Raw genomic sequence first — 20,773 nt, forward strand, 5'->3', positions numbered from 1 at the left:
ACAACCGCTGAATGATACTTTTGTTTCTTTTATTTCGGAGAAGATTCCATTGTCAACTGTGGCATGATCGTATTCGAATTTTGTTTTCATCCACATACATTCACTAGTTCTATGCACTTCGAAATATTTTAAACAGTCGTCTTTATCAATGCTCTTGAGAGAATTTGATAACTGACTTTTGTGTTGCGCCACAAGCTATCTCTTAAATAATCTAACAAACAAATTCATTCTTAGTACGTACATGTTATTACGTCCTTTGATGTTACCAATGGTATCTTAACAGTGCAATATCTAGCAAATATACTGAAATTGATAACGAAAGAAATCGACAAAGACGAGATTGTTAACATTAGTAAAAAGGCATAAATGGCATTTATTTTCTCAAAATTGATTCCTTTAGAATTCTTTTTGATGTCATTTCTAATAACTACTAGATACTACTACCGCTTCGGAAACAAATGGCGCTCTGAGAGAGAAGAAGCGGCGCAAGAAACTCTCCCAGCATTCTTTTTTGCGCTCTTTTCAATAAAAATATACAATATTGTACAGTCATTTCTATCGCTATAAAATAATCACAATCTAGTCCCAGGCCGTCCGATCAGTTAGATATTCAGCAGTGGAGTAATAGGATTTACGACAGAGCCATTTTTTTTATAAAACATTTAAATTTATTTATAGATAATGCCTGAACAGTGGCTGGGACTTTATTATAGAAGTGTATACATTTACCCTTAAAGCTATTATGTATCTTATGAAGCCTACTAGAATTAGTTACAAGCAATCCCTTATTTCTAGTGTTATAATAATGAAAATCACTATTAAGAGTATTGGGGATGTCTGGTCGGTTGCCACCTAGAACGTAGAGTGTCGAAACCGACTCGCTAGATTCAGATTGTAAAGTTGGATATTATGTTTCAACACTCTTTTCTGGGCCCCACCGATTTCTTTTGATGGTTTCTTTGGGCTTAATCTTGACACAGTTTTATTTAATTATTGCCTAATATTATTATTTGTCCGGAAAGGAGGCCAGGGTCGCTGTCACGTCATTTATCAGTGCATCCATTTCGCGACACTGGATTGTTATCTAATTGATTTCTGTATTGATATCAATTGCTCGTATCTCGCGCTGGCTCTTCAATTATTAATTGCAGTGGTTTTCTGGTTTGACTTTGTTCGTCCAACTCGTGGCTGTAAATGAGACATCGTCAGTCAAATAAGTAATTTGATGACTGAATATGCGACTGTAGCTCATATTCATGGAGGAATTGATAACACATTGTGTGCCCGCTTCTAGAAAATGGCGATCGCAGGCAATTGTGTACGCAATCTTGTATTGTGACGTACGTACAAGCAAACAGTGCCTGCAGTATCAACATTTATATTGTTCTCAGCTCGGCGTGCTCGCTTTTTGGCAACAAACTTTGTTTTATGCTCCCGATAAAATGACAATAATTCTTTTGATGTTTAGTAAGCGATTATAAAACTGCGTCAAGTTTAAAACAGCTATATAACTTTGTGTGGTTGTTTTGTTCAGGTGTAATGAAAACTTCTCTTTCGCTTCTCATGCTCTGAAATTGCTTATTTGTGCACGGCTGCACTAAATCGATTTTTGTGCACAAGTGCATAAACGTATATAAATATATCTATATTAAGGCAAAGAAGATGAGTCATTGAGCCAAACATAATAAAAAGTTCAGAGATAGAATTTGTTATTTTAAAATATTTACTTTAATTCATTTGCCTCATGTGTTTTTTTAAGACATTAAAGATATTAAAATTTAAATTAAAATACGGTAGGTTATTTAATTAATTAAAATATATATATTACAAAATTAATTTAATAGTAGGCTGTATAGGTCTGGAGCCAAGTCCAAGCCAATCAATATCGTAAGATTAAAAAAAAAAGCGACGGGAAACAGGTCTTTGTTTTTCGTGCGTTTATTAATTTCTTCAAATTTGCTAGAATTGTTAAAAATGTCCAATGAAGAAGAGTATTTAGCACTCTCTCATGGAAATTAATGCACAGAGAGTTGTGCAATAGATATTACCGCCAAAGTCTCGGGAAAAATATCTCAAAGTTTACGATAATTTTGTAATTAATTTCGTCAGAGCCATCTTCTCATAATATGCCATCTCCTCACAATATGTCATCTTCACAAATTCTGAAAAGTACCGTTAATATGCCGGGAAAAACAATATCCTTCAGTATTCAAAACTGTACTAATTTTACTCTGAATATTGATTAAAGAAATGATATGTTATACTACTGTTTTATTTCCTCGCAATCGAAATGAAAAGCAGAGTTTATAACTCGTCCACAAAACCATTTTATACTCGAAATTACTATCAGCCATCCAGCCTATTGCCAAAAGTCTCGGATAAAAATGGTTCGTTTTGTGCACTCGTTGTAAAATCTACTATTTATCTTAAATCTACCTTCATACAGATAACTTTGAAGGTAAAGTGTGATCATATTTTCTACTCGTGGATAATCTGTGGAGAGAAAGATTATTTCAGTCAGTAATATTACTATTATAACACTTAAATTAGCAACGCGGCGCGGTATTAGATTGTTACGCATTATGTAGCATTGAAGTGATTTGGCTCGGTGCAGTTTCCTTGATAAATTCGTTGAAACTGTGAATTGTTTTTGAACTGATAGGAAGTTGCGTAAAAAAACTAGTGGACTTTTTTCTGCTTTATCCTTGTGCGGAGTGTGTTGACGTAGACAGCATCGGTCGCAACAAGCGGTCAATGTCATTGCCAATCTTTATATTTTTAATAATATAATTAATTTGTTTCGTTGAACAAAAATGTAAGTTTTAATATAATTACGTGTTTCGTGCCATTGTTTCACACTTGGTAACTTATAAAACAATACATTAATTATTGTAATTATTCTGCTTTTATGATTTTATATTTTTGTTTTGTTTACTTTATAGTTTTTCTATGATTTGCGCTTTTTTCTAAAAAACTAAGCCAAATCGCGATAATCTTTTTTGACAGATGTATGGGCATGATATGATTGCGCTTCTCTTGAAACTTAAATCATTCCTTACTGATAGTTTTGGACGAAGCAAGTGGATCACCAGTTTCCTCACTGGGCGCAGCGTTAAGTTAATTGTCGGCGGCTGTTACTCTCATTTTAAGAACGATAACGCTGGTATTCCCCTTGGAACCCCATTTGTCATATCACCGCTCTACGACAATAATGCCTCACCTAGTATCGGATAACTGGGACTTGAAGATTGCCAATTTCGAGGTGTTCGGGAAGGCAAAACAAAATTAAACATTAAACTAATCGACAAACTGGGAGTCATCAAAAGACCGAGACTGAGCAAGAGCTGCTCAAATAGTCCAGTACTCAGTGAACGGCTCGATCTTCTGCTGGCTTGAACAGTGAAGGAAGCATTCTGATGAGCTGATTGAGTTGAATTTTCAGGACACACTACACACTTTGATATCATCCTCACCATCTAGATATGTGGCGTTCCGCCATATCTTCGGCCCGTTTTCAAGGACCTTTTTTACAACCAAACAGTGATTTGAGATTGAGTATACTTTGTCGGAATTTCCAGGACGATACGACATCGCACCTAAAAAAAAGCGCATACTCACACCTCAAAAGGCTTCCAATGCTCCTGTGATCATTTAACTTCAGGTGATCTGCTCGATTTACTTGCGGCTAAGACTGGCTGGTGCCCTTGATCCAGATACGTCACGAATTGTCCGGTCGACGCCGTCCTCCGCCCTTTGTAAGTCCTGTTTATAAATAGACCTTGAATCGCCCACTCACGTTCCAAAGGCTCGCTTGCCGTATGCGTCTTGAAATTATCCCACATTGAAGTTATATAGAAGCGGTATACACTCCGAATATTTTTTTATTGAGGCCAAATCGAAGCCTGGGACTGGTGACAGAATACTTCATGTTTTTTAGTAGTAGTAGCTTGGTCAGCCTACCTGGAAACACTGCAGTAGGAAGGTTTCATTTCACAGTAACAGTGGTTTTACTTGCAAAAAGGTATCTTGTAGTCTTGTAAAGACCATTGTGGAGGATCGCCCACAGTTCTTTGACATTGATATATCATGAGAGAGCTTAGGCTATTTTGGTATCATGTCTTTAATTTTACAAAACCCACTAAATTAACGTCACAACCGATTCATTTATGTTGAAAGGTAAGGTGGGACCATATACAAATGTTGCCAGGAGCGCCATAATGTGTCAGTGGCGTCAGATGCGTAGACAAATTGATATGGAATGAATACCGTTATTGAAGAGTGGCTTGTTGCGGGCGGTTCTAGCTGGGATGCGGTTTGGGCACGGACACGGTACCTGACCTCGATATCTGCCTAGAAGCAGTATCAGTGCGGACTGTACTATCTATCTATACTGTATAATAAAAGAGTTTTACGAACCACTTGAATAGTTTTATGAATCACAACTATATACGTAGTAAGTAATACTTAATTAAAAACTAGGGCAGTCGGGTGACCAGTAGCCAGCACGAATACCACTTTGGAATGGCCCAACAAGAAGTGCCTAATAGCTGAGATTAATTCGTAGCAGTTACCCTACTACCAACTTTATAATACAAAACTATCAAATTGATAATGAAGTGACATCACTAAGATTTTGCATGCGATTATATAATATTAAAAATATACTATATATAATAACTAAAACAATAGTATTAACAGCTTACAAATTATTGAATTAATATTATCATAACTGAATGTTGGTACCAGTTGGAAACTCAAATAACCATAACAACTGCATAACAGTTTCGCGGTGCCAATAGCGCATCATACTCTCCGTCAAATTTGTTTACATTGACATTTTGTCTGATAGATATATTATCTTAATATATATAAATTACTTGACACGTTGTTTGTCCGCGATGGACTCCTAAACTAATGAATGGATTTTAATGGGGATTACTTCATGGAGTGCAGTTTGGTCCAACTTGAGAGATAGGATAATTTTTATTTCGATTTGGGACCCATAATTATTTTTATTTTCAATATTTGTTTTGTATGGACATTTTTTCTATGAGAGAATTTAGTGACACATGGTTTGACAGTTCCGCTGTGAAAGAATTTCAATATAACAACAGGGAGTATTTTTTACGAAATAATTCAGCCGTTTCGGAGGAATTTGGTAAGAAACACCGGGACACACAGAATTTTATATATTATATAATCAATATATATCTAATTTATAACTGTTACGACCTAGCCATCTACTATAATATTAGTTTTTACCCTATGTTTTGAGTACTATCATTTATTTATTTATTATTTATTACATAATTATTGTATTTAATAATGGAAGCACTTGTGGCTGTAACCGCGACGGCCGCCTTATTGAAGGTAGCTACTGAAAATCAGTGTCGGGTGATACCCAACTAATATGCTGAGTAGCAAACCTTTTTGGGACATAACACTGCAAACACCACCTTATTATGTTGATATAGAATAAGCCTTACTTTAGTATTTAATGCATGTTAGTTTTAATTAGATTAGGCATATTATAGTTATTGTTTAGATAAGTTATTTCATATATTTGTTAATATATTTTGTAAATGTTCACGTGTATTTGTAGTGTTTGTTCCAAATAAAGATATACTTACTTACTATGTTTTGAAATATTATTGGCAAGTTCCTATAACACAGTATTTTTTTTATTATCTACAGAACAACGTCTGTCAAGTCAGCTAGTATATTTATAATATGTACTATTACCAGGGGCTTGCATATGATATAGGCAATTAGGCAGTGCCTACCTCGTTAGTAACCTAAATAAATATAGCAATTACCAAACTTCTATTGAACACCCACTCATATATTTTTTCCTTATGCTAGATACTAAATACCTACGGTAAGCAATCTTTGCTTATTCCAAAGCTCAACTATGACTAGTTAGATTCACAGTGCCTACCTTCCTAGAAAACCAATACACGCCCCTGACTATAATAAATGGTGCTCCACACGTTATGAATGCTCTAAATTCCTGAAACTTTCTCCTAATTTGTATACTTGGTGGTGAAATATCTAAAACATAATTGCTTAACGGCCGTTTTCAATAACCTATCTAACCTGCCTCCTTAGTTTAATTTACTAGAGATAGACAAATTTATCCTTTTACGCTTACTTACATTACAATAACCTATCGACATAAAGCATTGTACTATAACTATATTGGACATTACTATGGATAGATAAGATCTTGTCATTAAAAAGTGACAGCAATGTATCCGTAACTACAGACACGTATTTGAAAACGGCCGTAAAATGTCTCACAGTAAATATTTCAATATTGTTTATTCTCTGTTTATTGATGTATCGTAATAGTTGTGCACGCGTAATAAATAGTGGGACCATTTCGTTATATTGAGCATTTTCTGTATTTGCTGATGCAAATGTTATTGCCCGGAGCGCCGGAGCGACGTGTACTCAAAGCGCATTAGTTTGTTTGTCGTTATAAACGAGAATAAAGAACGGCAACGAATGACATCAGTGTTGCCGCGCTGTTGACAGTCAAATCGTGTCTGCACTCGACTGTGTCAGTGAACTCATTTTGTTCAATTTGATACCGGTGTACAGGCAGTACATCAGTGTGGGTTGCTAGCTGACGTTTGACTGCACGATGTTAGACACGCCGCTTCTTCTGGTTCACCTTCTGTTATGGTGAGATGGTAACACTTACTTCACTTGTCTTCCGCGTTAGTTAATCGACAGTCGTACCATTAACCGTTGGTACCATTTTAGTTATGAGCTTTTGCTAGACACTTTGATATGTGTTAACATAAGAATAAAACAACATTCCTTACAATGCATTCGTTCATACTTAAAAACCTCATATACTCTTCAAAGTTTTACGATTTTGTTTAAGATCGTGCGTGCGGTCATAAAATAAACTATAATAATAATTGTTCGCCCATACTTAGTTTTAATATATTTACATTTAAACAAAAACCACAAAAACCATTTTTATCACAAATATTATTTAAATAAGTAAAATTCGAATTCAACAAGACGAAACATGAACAGCTTAATAACAATAATAACTTGAGTCTTTTTCAAACAACGGATTAGCAACATTTTAATTGTGTTGATTAATGCGTTATCAAAAACCAATATCCTCTTCTTATCTTGATTGCTCTGCAATAAAAGATGTTGAACTTATCTGTGTTGTCAACATTTACTAATTATTGTATTCGTCATCGGCTACAGCAATTATACTAGCGGCACGCTATGATGGCCGTTTTGACATATTATAATTGTGATGTGAAATGTCAATTTATTCTCGAAAATTGACCATAAAGAACAGTAATTTGCTCCTTCAATGTAATTATTAATTAATACGAAACTTCACGAGTGGACAAACGTGAAAACGGCCTTCATAGCGTGCCGTACGTATTATGCCTTCCAAGTGGTTTCAACCACTTGGGTGATGAAGGGTCATGCTTGCGAGGCTTAGGTCAGGAAAACAAGTCGTTCTTCTCTTAACTTGATATTCAAAACTGGTTTTTACAAACATAAACTTAAAGAGATTACATACGTGTTTATTTTCCGTTTAAGGCTGTGTAGGCTGATGAAAGTTCAAAGTCGAATTGTAAAAACACTGATTCATTTAGGTTCAAAAGAGACATTTGTGAATGTCGCTACGTTTACCATATTTATCATATCCGCGTCCAATGCTTCACTAATTTTCCGCTTCATACCCAGTCTGTGGTGTCATTAAGAAAATCGCAGAAACGTTTTATTAACAATTCTTTTAAATTTCGTAACACATTTGTTTTGTACATTTTCTGGGATCATATTATAAAAGCGACTTAACCGAGTAGTAAGCATAACAAGTTTATGTGTGTTCCTCAATGAATCATGTTTTCTGGACTTTCGTTGACTGCCCGCAAAATAAAAGAAATACGTTTAAAAGAATATTACAGCTTAGAGTATAGACTCATCGTGTATATCCTTGTTAATTAGTTGTTTTATTTCCTTTTTACCATTGCCTTGCTTACCTTTGATAAACATCAGCTGACTGATGGTATTAAAGCTCGATAAGTGTTTTTTTTTTTTATCTTGATGATGCGAATTTAAAATTTAGCGATAAGATAATATGGCGATCATAATGTTCGAGTGTACAACACGCCATTACGTACGTCATTGCTTCACTATTATTAGCTTGTTTTAACTGGTATCTAGCGGGTAGTTCCGGTGTCTGTTTCCAACCTGAAGGTCTCGCGTGGCTGTTATTTGCTAAGATAATTTATACGTCTAGGTAGGGTATCTTGCTGTTAGAAAACCGATAGAAACAGGCCAGGAACATTAGTTAAGTGCGCGTGGCAAGCTACGTCTTACACTCGCGATTTGTATGACACGTAATGTTAGTGTGCGTGCATTTCTCAAAATAGAAGTTATTTTTTGAAAATATGTTATTTTTTACCTTTTCACAGCTATCATAGTCTATCACCAGTGTGAGGCTCCTTTGCACAGGATACCGGCTAGATTATGGGTACCACAACGGCGCCTATTCCTGCCGTGAAGCAGTAACTTACAACGGCGCCTTACATCTTACGTCTCAAGGTAACGAGCGCAATTGTAGTGCCGCTCAGAATTTTTGGGGTTTTTCAAGAATTCTGAGCACCATTGCATCAGCTGAACGTCCTGCTCGTCTCGTCCCTTAGTATCATAAAAAAAATCTAGACGTATAATCCAAGATTTTTTAATGACCCATTTCGCGTCAAATACTATTGGCAGAAACTGTTCAGAATGAGGTCAACAACTCTCGCCTTTTGTATCTAATAAATCCGGATCAGTTCGACTCGTGAAATATTATTTCATAAGTGATGATTGGAATATTGCAGTGGAATGGAGTTAGTGGGTCAGCTGTGCCGTTTTCATGTGCGTTTGATTGGTTCACGACACAGTGAACATCAATGTGTCGTGTAGTGGCACATCTGGTGAGTGTGTGACGCCCAGATAGCATGTGTGACCTGAGGTTGGCTTGGGAACCATAAGGAACCGTCGCGTCGTGACCACCGGGTGTGAATCGCTCGAGAAGCCACGCAATGTATAAAAACTTGACACATGTGTTCTGTGCACGTAAATGTTTGTTGTACGTTTTAATATTACTCGGCTTAAAAGTCGAATGTACTATGACGTCACGATTGTTTTTATCGCAAGAATGTTCAATACAAAGATTGAATCTAACGTTGTCTTTTAGTTGGACAATAGAAAATATGAATTAGGTTATAATTCAGTGTTCGTTGTCGCGCCCCTGCCCGTGTTTGTTGTTCGTTAGGCCTGCATTCCAGAAATCGTCTCAATACATATGGAGTATTGCTGTTATCTCTGTTCAGTACCAGCTCGAACCATTTGACCGCGTGCAACGCAGAGCAGCTCGAAATGTCGGGGACCCAGTGCTCTGTGAATGGCTGGATCACTTGGCGTTGCGTATCGCTTTATTGTGTGTCTTGTATCGCATTTATCACGTGGAGTGTCCCGATGGGCTGTTTCACCTATATCATATATCATCCGCACCATCTGGATTTGTAGCGGTCCTTCACAGTGCGGTTTTCAAGGAGCTTTCTTCAGCGTACTAAAAAGCTGTGGAATGAGATTCCTTGTCCCGGGACAATTCGACATGGGTACCTTCAAAAAAAGCGCGTACACCATCCTTAAAGGCTGGCAACGCTCCTGTGATTCCTCTGGTGTTTAAAGAGAGCGTTTTTTTTTATAAAAATAAGGGATGAGACGAGCAGGACGTTCAGCTGATGGTAATTGATACGTCCTACCCATTTCAATGCAGTGCCGCTCAGGATTCTTGAATAACCCAAAAGTTCTGAGCGGCACTATAATTGCGCTCGTCACCTTGAGACATAAGATGTTAAGTCTCATTCAAAATTTCACTAGCTACGACGCCTTTCAGACCGACACACAGTAATGTGTACACATTGTACTTCACGGCAGACATAGGCGCCGTTAAGACCCATAATCTCGCCGGCTTCCTATGCAAAGGAGCCTCCCACTAGTAATGGAGCATGGGCGGCGCTGATTAACACCAACTGGTGTTTCGTTCGTTGTCCTTCTTTTCCTTAAAAACATCGTAATCCCTGGTCAAGTATGTATTGTCACTGTCATTAAAAGATATTAAGGCTGACTAGGATTGTAAACGCTACATCCAACCCTACATTATTTGTGTTGATCATGTGGCTAAGCTGCAAATGGACATTTATTTTACTGGTTTTCTTTTGTTTATTCAAAATTTACATAATAAATTGAACAATTGTTCGGTTTAAGTTTTAGAAAAGTACTAATTCTATTCATTTCTTTAAAAACAGAATATTGTTATCGCTTAAAATTCGGAGATTTTAGACTCCAAGTTTTCCAACTTCCAATTTTTTATTGCATATTTCAATATATATATAAAAATTATATTCGATTATAAATTATCATTAAATCCTTCTTTGTGCACTGTATTTTTTGCGTCGGAATATTTTCATTGCGTTATATTGTAATCGACTCCCTAAGCGATATTATAGCGATAGAAATGACTGTACAATATTGTATATTTTTATTGAAAAGAGCGCAAAAAAAATAATGCTGGGAGAGTTTCTTGCGCGGCGTCTTCTCTCTCAGAGCGCCATTTGTTTCCGAAGCGGTAGTAGTATCTAGTAGTATAAGAAATGACATCAAAAAGAATTCTAAAGGAATCAATTTTGAGAAAATAAATGATTTTTATGCCTTTTAAGAAACCAGTTTTTGTTGATATTGAGGTATGAAAGCGCCTTAAATCACGGATTTTGTATTGAGTCGCCTACAGCAATATGGACCTTTGTGTAGCAGCGGTGAGCGGTCATCAACCGTGCTCGTCACCGACCGTGTCGTACCGACCATTTTTTACGCCAGTTTTGGCGTAATTATTTGAGCCAGAGTTCTTTATTTCATTTTGTTGCTATGTTGTAGAATTTGTAACAAAAACTTGGTGAATATTATTTCCTTTTTACATAACCTGCGTTTGTAAGTACGTTTTAGATGCAAAACATTTATAGTATGAATATAATTCTAGTCGCCTTTTTCGGATTCTTCATGTCTGTCTGTCTGTCCGTCTGTATGTATTCTGTGAAGTGCATCAAGATTTTCACACAAAAATAGAAAAACAATCCATAAATTTTGGGCTTCCCATACTTAGAACTGAAACTTTTAAATTTTTTTTTTCATCAAACCCATACGTGCGGGGATCTATCGATAGGTCTTCAAAAATTATGTTGAGGTTTCTAATAATATAATTTTTTTTCAACTGAATAGTTTGCGCGAGAGACACTTCCAAAGTGGTAAAATGTGTGTGTGCAACTTCTTAAATACGAGAATGATAAAACTAAGAAAAAAATATATGATGTACTTTATCATGCAAACTTCCACCGAAAATTGGTTTGAACGAGATCTAGTAAGCAGTTTTTTTTAATACGTCATAAATCGTAAACCGCAATCTACCTTTCATTAAATCAACTCAAATATAAAGTTACAACCAACTACAAGAACTTATTGTCATCCTTAAATTTCATCAAATAACTTTTTATTAAAACACCGCTTCGCTGGGAGAATTTTAAAAGGAAATAAATTAATGAAGGAACGTTGGAATTCGAAAAATAAGTAACCTTCTAGGATAAATTTCGCATCGAATGGTAGTTTCATGTCGACATGATCAGTGGTTAAGGCGTGATTGAGCCTCAAAGACCATTTTCGTTATATATATATTATATATATATACTACCTGACTCGACAGACGTTGTTCTGTAGATAATAAAAAAATACTGTTTTATAGGAATTTGCCAATAATATTTCAAAACATCAAGTATTATTTCGTAAAAAATGTTCCCTGTTGTTATAATGAAATTGTTTCACAGCGGAACTGTCAAACCGTGCGTCAATAAATTCTCTTACAGAACATTTGTCCATACAAAATATTGAAAATAAAAATAATTATGGGCCCCAAATCGAAATAAAAACTATCCTATCTCTCAAGTTGGACCAAACTGCACTCCATGAAGTAATCCCCATTGAAATCCGTTCATTAGTTTAGGAGTCCATTGAGGACAAACATTGTGACACGAGATTTATATATATTAAGATATATAGATATATTGCTTTTGATTGATTAACATAGTTTGTAATCATCTGTAACACACAACAAGTCAACAACAAACTACCATAATAAAAATAATATAATAAATTGCTGTTCCGTTCACACTGTATTGATTCGGAATGTTGTTTCTTAACCCCCATAAGTATATGTTTATTTCTTTCTTACTTCCGGATATGTTGTTTTAATATTGATTCGTTTTGTTTATTGCTTCTAATGTGCTTTGTAGTTTGCTTCAAGTAAAACGACTTTTGTTTTGAGAACGTCATGTTTTAGAAAGATTTTGAAAATACCAGATAGGTATATTTTTAATCCAATATGACTGGAGTCTTACTAGAAGTCGAATATCCCTACATATATTATAAATGTGAATGTAAGATTGTTTGTTACGCTTTTACGCTGGAGATACTAAATCAATTTTGATGAAATTTGGTACAGCGATTGCCTAGGGCTTGGGATAGAACATTGGCTACATTTTATCCCGGAAAAAACCATGGTTCCCGCGAGATTTGTGAAACACTGAAATTCACGTCGAAGAGCTATAACTATACCAATAGTAGGTTTAGTTTGCTATAACGACGACCTGTATAGCCGAGTGGTTAGCGATCCTACCTACTAAGCTAGAGGTCCCGGGTTCTAATCCCGGTAGATGCAAGCATTTATATGATGAATATGGATGTTTGTTTCCGAGTCATGGATGTTTAAATGTATTTATGTATGTTTAAGTAAGTATATTGTATTAAATATATCATTGTCTTGTAACCCATAACACAGGCTATATATGCTTAACTTCGGGGCAAGATAATTTGTGTAAAAAGTGTGTCAATATTATTATATTATTATAACAATCTTCCCCGAAATAAGATTCTGAATATAATATGTTGGGAACGGGAGCGACAACGGGAACCGGAACTGGAATGGGACATGAGATTATCTTCAATTCCAAACTTGCTTATTATTTTTAAAAACCCTTTATCTACGCGGACGAAGTCGCGGGCATCAGGTAGTTATATATAAAATAAATTCGGCTGGTGATTAGTTTTGTTCTATAACTGGGTACGAACTAATCTACCTATGAATCTACTTTGTAGAAGACTACAAGATCGGACTGGGAATAGAACGGTCACATGCATATTCTTATCTGCAACCTCAGCGTCCACGTAAAATCAGATAGATCATGATTGTTTAAGGTGAGTTTCAAGTTCGAGAAGTATGTCGAATGTAGAATATTTCGCTTTATCTCTGGCGTAAGTTAAAACGAATTGCAAGGCATTTGTAAATGTAAATGTAAATGCGTAATGGAAGCTCTCAAGCTGTGGTGCTACCGGAGAATGACTACACTCCAAAAGTTTCGAAGATCATGGTGTTCTAGCATGTCCGTAGAAACGACATATATTGGGTATTTTCGTATTTATACAGGGCAAAGTGGGCGTAGAAGAGGGCATGGCTATGAAAGATCCAATACGAATAGGCCAGTATGGACAGAGTGGACGTTTAGTTTCGCTTGACTCGGCTAACGGCCAACTTTCAGAAGTGGAGACGCGTCTGAAGAAAAAGAGAAACGCGGTAGTTGGCTATGAGTTGTAGAATCTTGTTCCGTGCTGCAGCTTCCAAAAGTCAAAATGGCTATTATAGGAACGTGTGCCAACAAGACGATACACAGAGACGATGTAGAAGTGACCCAATATGGACAGTGTGGAAGTTCATTTTCGCTTGACTCACCATAGAGCAAAGTTCGCCGGGCTGACGGCCAACTTTTCAGAAGTGGAGACGCGTCTGAAGAAAAAGAGAAACGCGCTAATTGGCTATGAGTTGTAGACCCTTGTTCCGTGCTGCTGCGTCCAAAAGACAAAATGGCTATTATAGGAACGTATTCCAGCAAGACGATACACAGAGACGATGTAGAAGTGACCCAATATGGACAGTGTGGAAGTTCATTTTTGCTTGACTCACCATAGAACAAAGTTCGCCGGGCTGACGGCTAATTTTCATAAGTGGAGACGCGTCTGAAGAAAAAGAGAAACGCGCTAATTGGCTATGAGTTGTAGACCCTTGTTCCGTACTGCTGCGTGCAAGTCAAAATGGCCATTATAGGAATGTGCGCCAACAAGACAATACACAGTGACGAAGAAGAAGTTACTCTTATACATTCTATAATACAGATTAATACCTCCGCTGCCGTGCAAGTTTGATTACTAGTTAAAAAACCAGAGGAAAACAGTAGAGCCCACGAAAGGCGCCTGCTGGGTGCGGTGAGTAGCATGTACCAACACAAACTGCAAGCGTGCCCGTTCCGCTCGACTCTCAGACGCGAATATTATCGATTTCACGGCCTCGACGGTTGCAATAATTTACGTCCACTTGGTCACGCACATTTATTTTGTGGCTCCGGTTTAACCGAAACTATTTACGTTTGACAATTGCTATTTTGGACTAACCTAACTAAGTATGAATAAAAATAAGGATATTTTCCGATGAATTTCCTCATACGAGTATTTCATTCGCGAGTTGAATGAGTAACACAAACAAGTACAGGAGTTACTTGGTATTTACAATGGCGGGAGTGTCTCTGCGCTACGTGATTTTAAAATTCCTTATTCCAGGAGAGGTCACAATACGTAACCGTAAGACAAAATACACTTGAACATGGCTTACTGTGATAGACCTTATAACTCCATTAACTTTTAACAATATTCAAATCTATTAATTGACTAATGCTCTCTGGAATACGGTCCTAACAAACGAAGGCTAATATCAATAAGCCTGTAATAATATTTCTTGGCAAAATATTTCGTACGAGTAGTGTGAATGCGTTGCCTTGCCAGTTTCCTCTCTGATTGTGTAACGTGGGGAAATCCGCCGATCAAATCAAAGTAATTACTGATTGGTTTGTTTTTGTAAGTTTCGCAGGTAACTTGTTGATTATAATTTTTTCAGTATTATTGTCTAGCGACAATGTTAGTGGAAACATGCAGTCAAGAGCGATAGTTTTCGCTAGAATCTTCATTAACTATTTAAAATTTCTTCCAAAAAATTGTACTGCTTTGTAGATCCTCAAAACCAATGATACAATCTGCAATTATAGAGAACAAAACGCATAAAAACTAATGTTGACATTGTAGCAAACATACACCAACATTTGTATAATCAGACAATTCGACTTCAACGACGACAAAATCAATTCCTCGAGAATCATTTTTGATATCATTGACCACCAGTACTACCGGTTGAGAAACAAATGGCGCCCTTGCTGTAGTGTCATCAGTTTTGAATGATGAAGTTTACAACTAATGTCTGTGCGGATAACCATTGGACGCGGCTCGCAAGGTTCGTCCCATCCTTTCCACAACACCGAGTGGCGAGCCCGAGTCGTCGCGTCTCGGTACCTTGGAGTAATCATTTTTAATTGCGACGTTGAGCTCGCCGCGAACTTCACGCGTAGCTGTGTACACTAACAACTCACATTATACGACAAGGATAGACGATATCTGCTGGATTTATTATTGGGATTATTTACAATTACCTATAACAACTCTGCAGTTTCATTATAAAACGTGTCCAAATTATTAACATTAGTCCTATTGTAATTCCCATCCATGGTTTTTCGAACTGAACAACTTTACTATAATATTGCTTATCTTATAATATTAGGTCAGCGCCGTTGGAGTTTGTATATCACATAGAATTGGTACTGTCAGTCTTCAAATTCAACCAAGTCTAAGACACGATGTAATGATCGCATCGTATTCCAATGAAAAGGTGGAGTTAAATATTAACATCATTGCCCGAGGCTGGGTCGTACCCACGCGACTGTATACAACAATGCTGCCAAGTAATAACATTGTCAAAAATGTTATTGAAACGACCATGGATGGGTTCTCACAACCCGCAATAATTCGTCTTAGGCTCGTCCACATATATAGAACAACGGCGAACGGAAGGCAGATAAAGTCCTAACTTTTCTTTCACCCGCCTCGTTACACATACTCTGTCCCTTTTGCTCCATATATTTGTTTTGCCCTAATTCGTAGTGTGAGGGCCCGGCCTTACTAACATTGAACGAAAGAGAAGCAAAAGTGTAACGATCGTTTGGAAATTTCCACTGTTGAGACGCTCTCTATGTTGTTTATACTGAAAGGCGTTTTCTACATCAAAGGTGTTTTTGTTGGATCTCGTTTCCTAGAATTATTGATAGCATTTGTTTATATTTGTTAAACGAATTGATATTTGCACTTTGTTTGTTTAGAATGTGCGCGTGTTAGCGTTCCTAGAATCATTATATTATAATATGCTGCACGAAGCAATTATATTTATGTGATACCTTTGGGTGTTACCTGTAAAGTAATAGCAAAATATTACGCATATAGCAGGTTGGTTAATGTGGCGTACAAATTGACTTTCGTAATTTTAATACAACATATTGGCCAACGTCGGCACAGTTGCCGTAATGTCTATTAGTTTATAAGTACCAATCTCGTTAGCGAAGTCTTTTTCAGGCATCAGTGATGACGGGAGCTCGGCCTCGGCCCTCGCGCTATAGTTACCTCCAATAGGTGGAGCGTTTGGCAAGCTGCCATTACCAACTACACCCAAATATTGTCCCAAATTCCTGCTTAGAACCTGCTTTATACGGAACGGATTGATTATCTTGGATATATTTAGCTGTGTCGGATTGACTTGAGATTTTAGAATAATGTTTTTTAATAAAAAAAACCTTTTTTTTTAAATGAAAATGAGTGACTAGATGAGCAGGACGATAGGCTGATGGTAATTGATACGCCTTGCCCATTACAATGCAGTCCCGCTCAGGATTCTTGAAAAACCACAAAAATTCTCAGCGGCACTACAACTGCACTCGTGTACCTGAGACATAAGATGTTAAGTCTCATTTGCCCAGTAATTTCACTAGCTACGGCGCTCTTCAGACCGAAACACAATAATGCTTACACATTACTGCTTGACGGCAGAAATAGGCGCCGTTGTGGTACCCATAATCTAGCCGGCATCCTGTGCAAAGGAACCTCCCACTATTAGAACCCTGGATGTGTCTCATGAGCTGTGCTCACAGGAGTTTCAAAAAGACTTGCAGGCGGGGAGACGTTAGCTTAAAGAAACATAATCCACGTTTACCTTCAGTTGCCCGGGCATATTTAGCAATTTGTGTCAAATGTTTAGGTATGCCAATCAGTTTGGTATGATGATTAAACAACATTCATCAATACCTTCTAGCGATTTCAAAGTGTTTATGTTTCGCCTACTTGAATAAAGATTAATTATACGCGTCAGCTCCGAGGTTAAATAATGGCAAATAGTATTCAACATTACATAGTTCGAGAAACTTCGGGATGTTTTTTGTTATCGAAAAAAAGTGGTCACGCTTGTCGAACATGCAAAATAATTATTGTATGTACTTTACTTGATACGATATCATTGCATTATACCTAGATATCTTTTGTTCAACTGATACAGACTTATAGAGGTGTCCTGACTCGTGTCGCGACGCTGTAAAGTAAGCATTTCAGTATTATTGCTGTTGCGACGTGCTCTTGTTTACAAGCACCTACATACATGTCATTAACTTACTCTTTTTTATATTTCTATTTCGTATTATGTAGTGTGCTGACATGTTTGGTTTTATTAATATACAGTTAAGTTGTTTTAATATCACAACCTATTTGTTATGCTTTTTACTAAAACTTTACAAGAATATACTTCACTTAGGGGGCGTCCATAAATTACGTGAGATGTTTAAGGGGGGGAGGGGGTCGAGCCAAATCTCATCTAATCTTACGTTGGAGAGAGGGGAGGTCTCGGCAAATATCACGCAATTTTTTTCTGATTGAAACAAATTAAAATATACTATTTTGGTCCATTTAAAACCAGATTGTTAACTAGTTCGTTCGAAAAAAAAATATTTCATTTATACTTCGACATTATACATCAACTGACTGTCAAATTGTCACCATTTTTGTTTAATACCAAATAGCTTAATATACATTATATATATTTTTTTCTTTTTACAATAACAATCCAACGCGTTTATATAAGAAACCCACATTTTAAAAAATCTCACGTGAGATTAGGGGATGGGGGAGGTTGTTGAATAAAATCTCACGACATCTCACCAGGGGGGAGGGAGATTCAGAAAATTAAAAAAACAACACCTCACGTTATTTATGGACGACCCCTTATTAATCTCAAAATGTTAAATAGCTTCTATTTAAATTGCTTTTAGTCTAGCCTTCTAGACTCCCTTTTTGCATAGCATTGGAGCTAAAGATATTACTTTTTATTCGGTACTTTATTTTAGATGACCTTAGAACCTCACATTATGTATGAACATAACGAACTAGAACATCTTCGCATGAACGCAAGGTGCTTTAGCAACTCGTGGAGTGTTATCAATTAACTAGTAGTTGCCCGTTGCATTCGTAACTACAGGTTTTATCTCAATAAAATGTTTAATATGAGAATAATCATTAACAGAGAGAGTTGTCATATTGAAACATGCAGGGCAAGCCTGTCAGCCATTAAGTTGGCATAGCGACATCCCATTCTGCACGGACGCACGCCAAGAAAAGGATAAAGATATTAGTAGGATAAACTTTTTTATTCAGAAGATTCAGAATATAATAAAACTGTTCCTTTGAAAGGCTTGGGCAGTATTACTTACTTGTTTATGTTTCATTTATTAAACGCATGTTTCCCTTCGTCAGGTTGTGCGTCCACATCCAAATGGATCCATTTGGATGTGGACGGATTAGATAATTGATAAAGGCAGAAACAATAGAGCGAGGCTGGCTATAGGATGCAATTAGCAGCAGCTGCGTTTGTGAGAGCAAATCTGTTGTAATTGCGGCGATTATTATACGATTGGGATCGACCTTCGCGTCTCCCCCTCCCATGCGTCCAACCCCTCTTGCGCAATCGTACACACACCACTTGCACTTGCCTGATCACTCGACCAGTGCCGCAATCACTTTGCTCAAGTCACGCAACAGTAGCACCACGTGTAACATTTGGCAAAGTTGGTTTGTGCCTAAACACATTTCACTTTGGCGAATCCTGTGCCAATTCGCACGAGATTGCTCATTCATGTATGAAGTCATTTCAAAGTTGAGTATTATACAATAGATCTCTTAAATATCACAAATAAAAATAATATCGTTGCAGGGTCACACTAAGTTATTTAGTATTTTATAAATACCTACTAGCATTAGTTAACACTGAATTATATGCGACATGGCCGATGTATATGTTCAAAACAAATGTACTACCAAAAGGATTGTTAAAAAACGAAAACAAAATGTGGTAAAGGTTACTATAACATAAATGACTTTCTTAATGATACCATTGGGGTTGGGATTGGGTTTGGAGCGACCGCCCTCAGGCTATTAAATAATAAATTTAAATAATAAAAAAAAGAAGCCCGCTGAGTTCGTTGCGCCCGTTCTTCTCAGGTCTGAGGCATACTTTTTGGATTGAGTGGTAGTTTTCGACTTTCAATAAGTGATATGATATCCTATTTTAAATAAAAATATTTGAATTTACATTACCTAACAAAATACTTTTCATTTATGTGAAGTAAACGTAACAAACTTAGCAAAATAATATGAATTAACATATAAGTAAACTCTATTTATATAGAGTACTTGTTGCAATATCTAACGCAATTACCAAATGGCCTTGAGTAATGCAAGAGCGGCAAATGAGAATCTCATAATCCAAATATAGATTACGGTGATCCAGCTCGCGTCAAAAATTCTCCACGAGAGGCTTCGCTAAGCCGGTTGGCGGTTGATCCGATACCAGTTGTCAGTCGGCGTAGCTTTATTCGGTCACAGAACTTATCGCTCTAGCGAAAGGTAAAAAGTTGTAATTGACTTTCGTGTAACGGAACCGCTAACCGGAAAATACCTGTGGATCAATGTTGACCAACCAAAACATTTAAAATGTTTCATTAAGCCTATTAGATGTAGTTTTTCTTTTTAGGGAAGAAGTTGCAGTTTCATACCGTAATAGGGTATTTTTAGGCCCAGTAATACAACTTAAAATCGGCGGAATACGTTGGATGAGGGCAGCGCAGGACCGATCGTCGTGGAAATCTTTGTCCAGCAGTGGACGTCTTCCGGCTGATGATGATGATGATATGCCTTATCAGAATCTTAACTTTAATTTGTAATATTGATTGAAAACATACAGTTTATTTAAATGTATAATTTTGTTTCAGATTAATGACATGAGCGATATGCGCGAGGAGCGCGGCCGCGAACCCGTGGAGCTTCCCGATCATTGTGCCAAGCAAAACATTTCACCGCCGCTGCCGCTCGTATCTACGTGACGCTGAAGCGTTAGTGAAGTGCCGTGACTAGTGCTGTGTCGTGCTGTGCTCGTGAGTGCTAGAAGACAGTGTTGTTGGGGCCGATGTGGTCGGCGACATGGCGTACATGATGAAGAAGAAGCGATACAAGTTCGGGGTGCAGGTGTGCCTCGAGGAGATCACAGAGGTGCCGTTCGTGTCCGCTGTGCTCTTCGCGAAGGTCCGCCTGGTGGACGGAGGCAACTTCCAGGAACATTCTAGCAGGTGAGATTCTATAAATTGAGTCCATTATTTAATGTTACGAG

At 37.1% G+C, this 20,773-nt stretch overlaps 1 protein-coding gene across 2 annotated transcripts in view; it reads left to right on the plus strand.

The window, feature by feature from the left end:
- Positions 1-20,773, plus strand: part of LOC126964504 (protein FAM102B) — a 107,914-nt gene that overhangs the window by 12,984 nt on the left and 74,157 nt on the right. For both annotated transcript variants that reach the window (XM_050807668.1, XM_050807669.1), the window contains exon 2: positions 20,379-20,732. In XM_050807668.1, the coding sequence (XP_050663625.1) occupies positions 20,587-20,732 (146 nt within the window). In that variant the 5' untranslated portion in view covers positions 20,379-20,586. The remainder of the gene's footprint in view (positions 1-20,378; positions 20,733-20,773) is intronic.

Source organism: Leptidea sinapis, chromosome 5 (genome assembly GCF_905404315.1).
Source record: "Leptidea sinapis chromosome 5, ilLepSina1.1, whole genome shotgun sequence".
NCBI lineage: Eukaryota > Metazoa > Arthropoda > Insecta > Lepidoptera > Pieridae > Leptidea > Leptidea sinapis.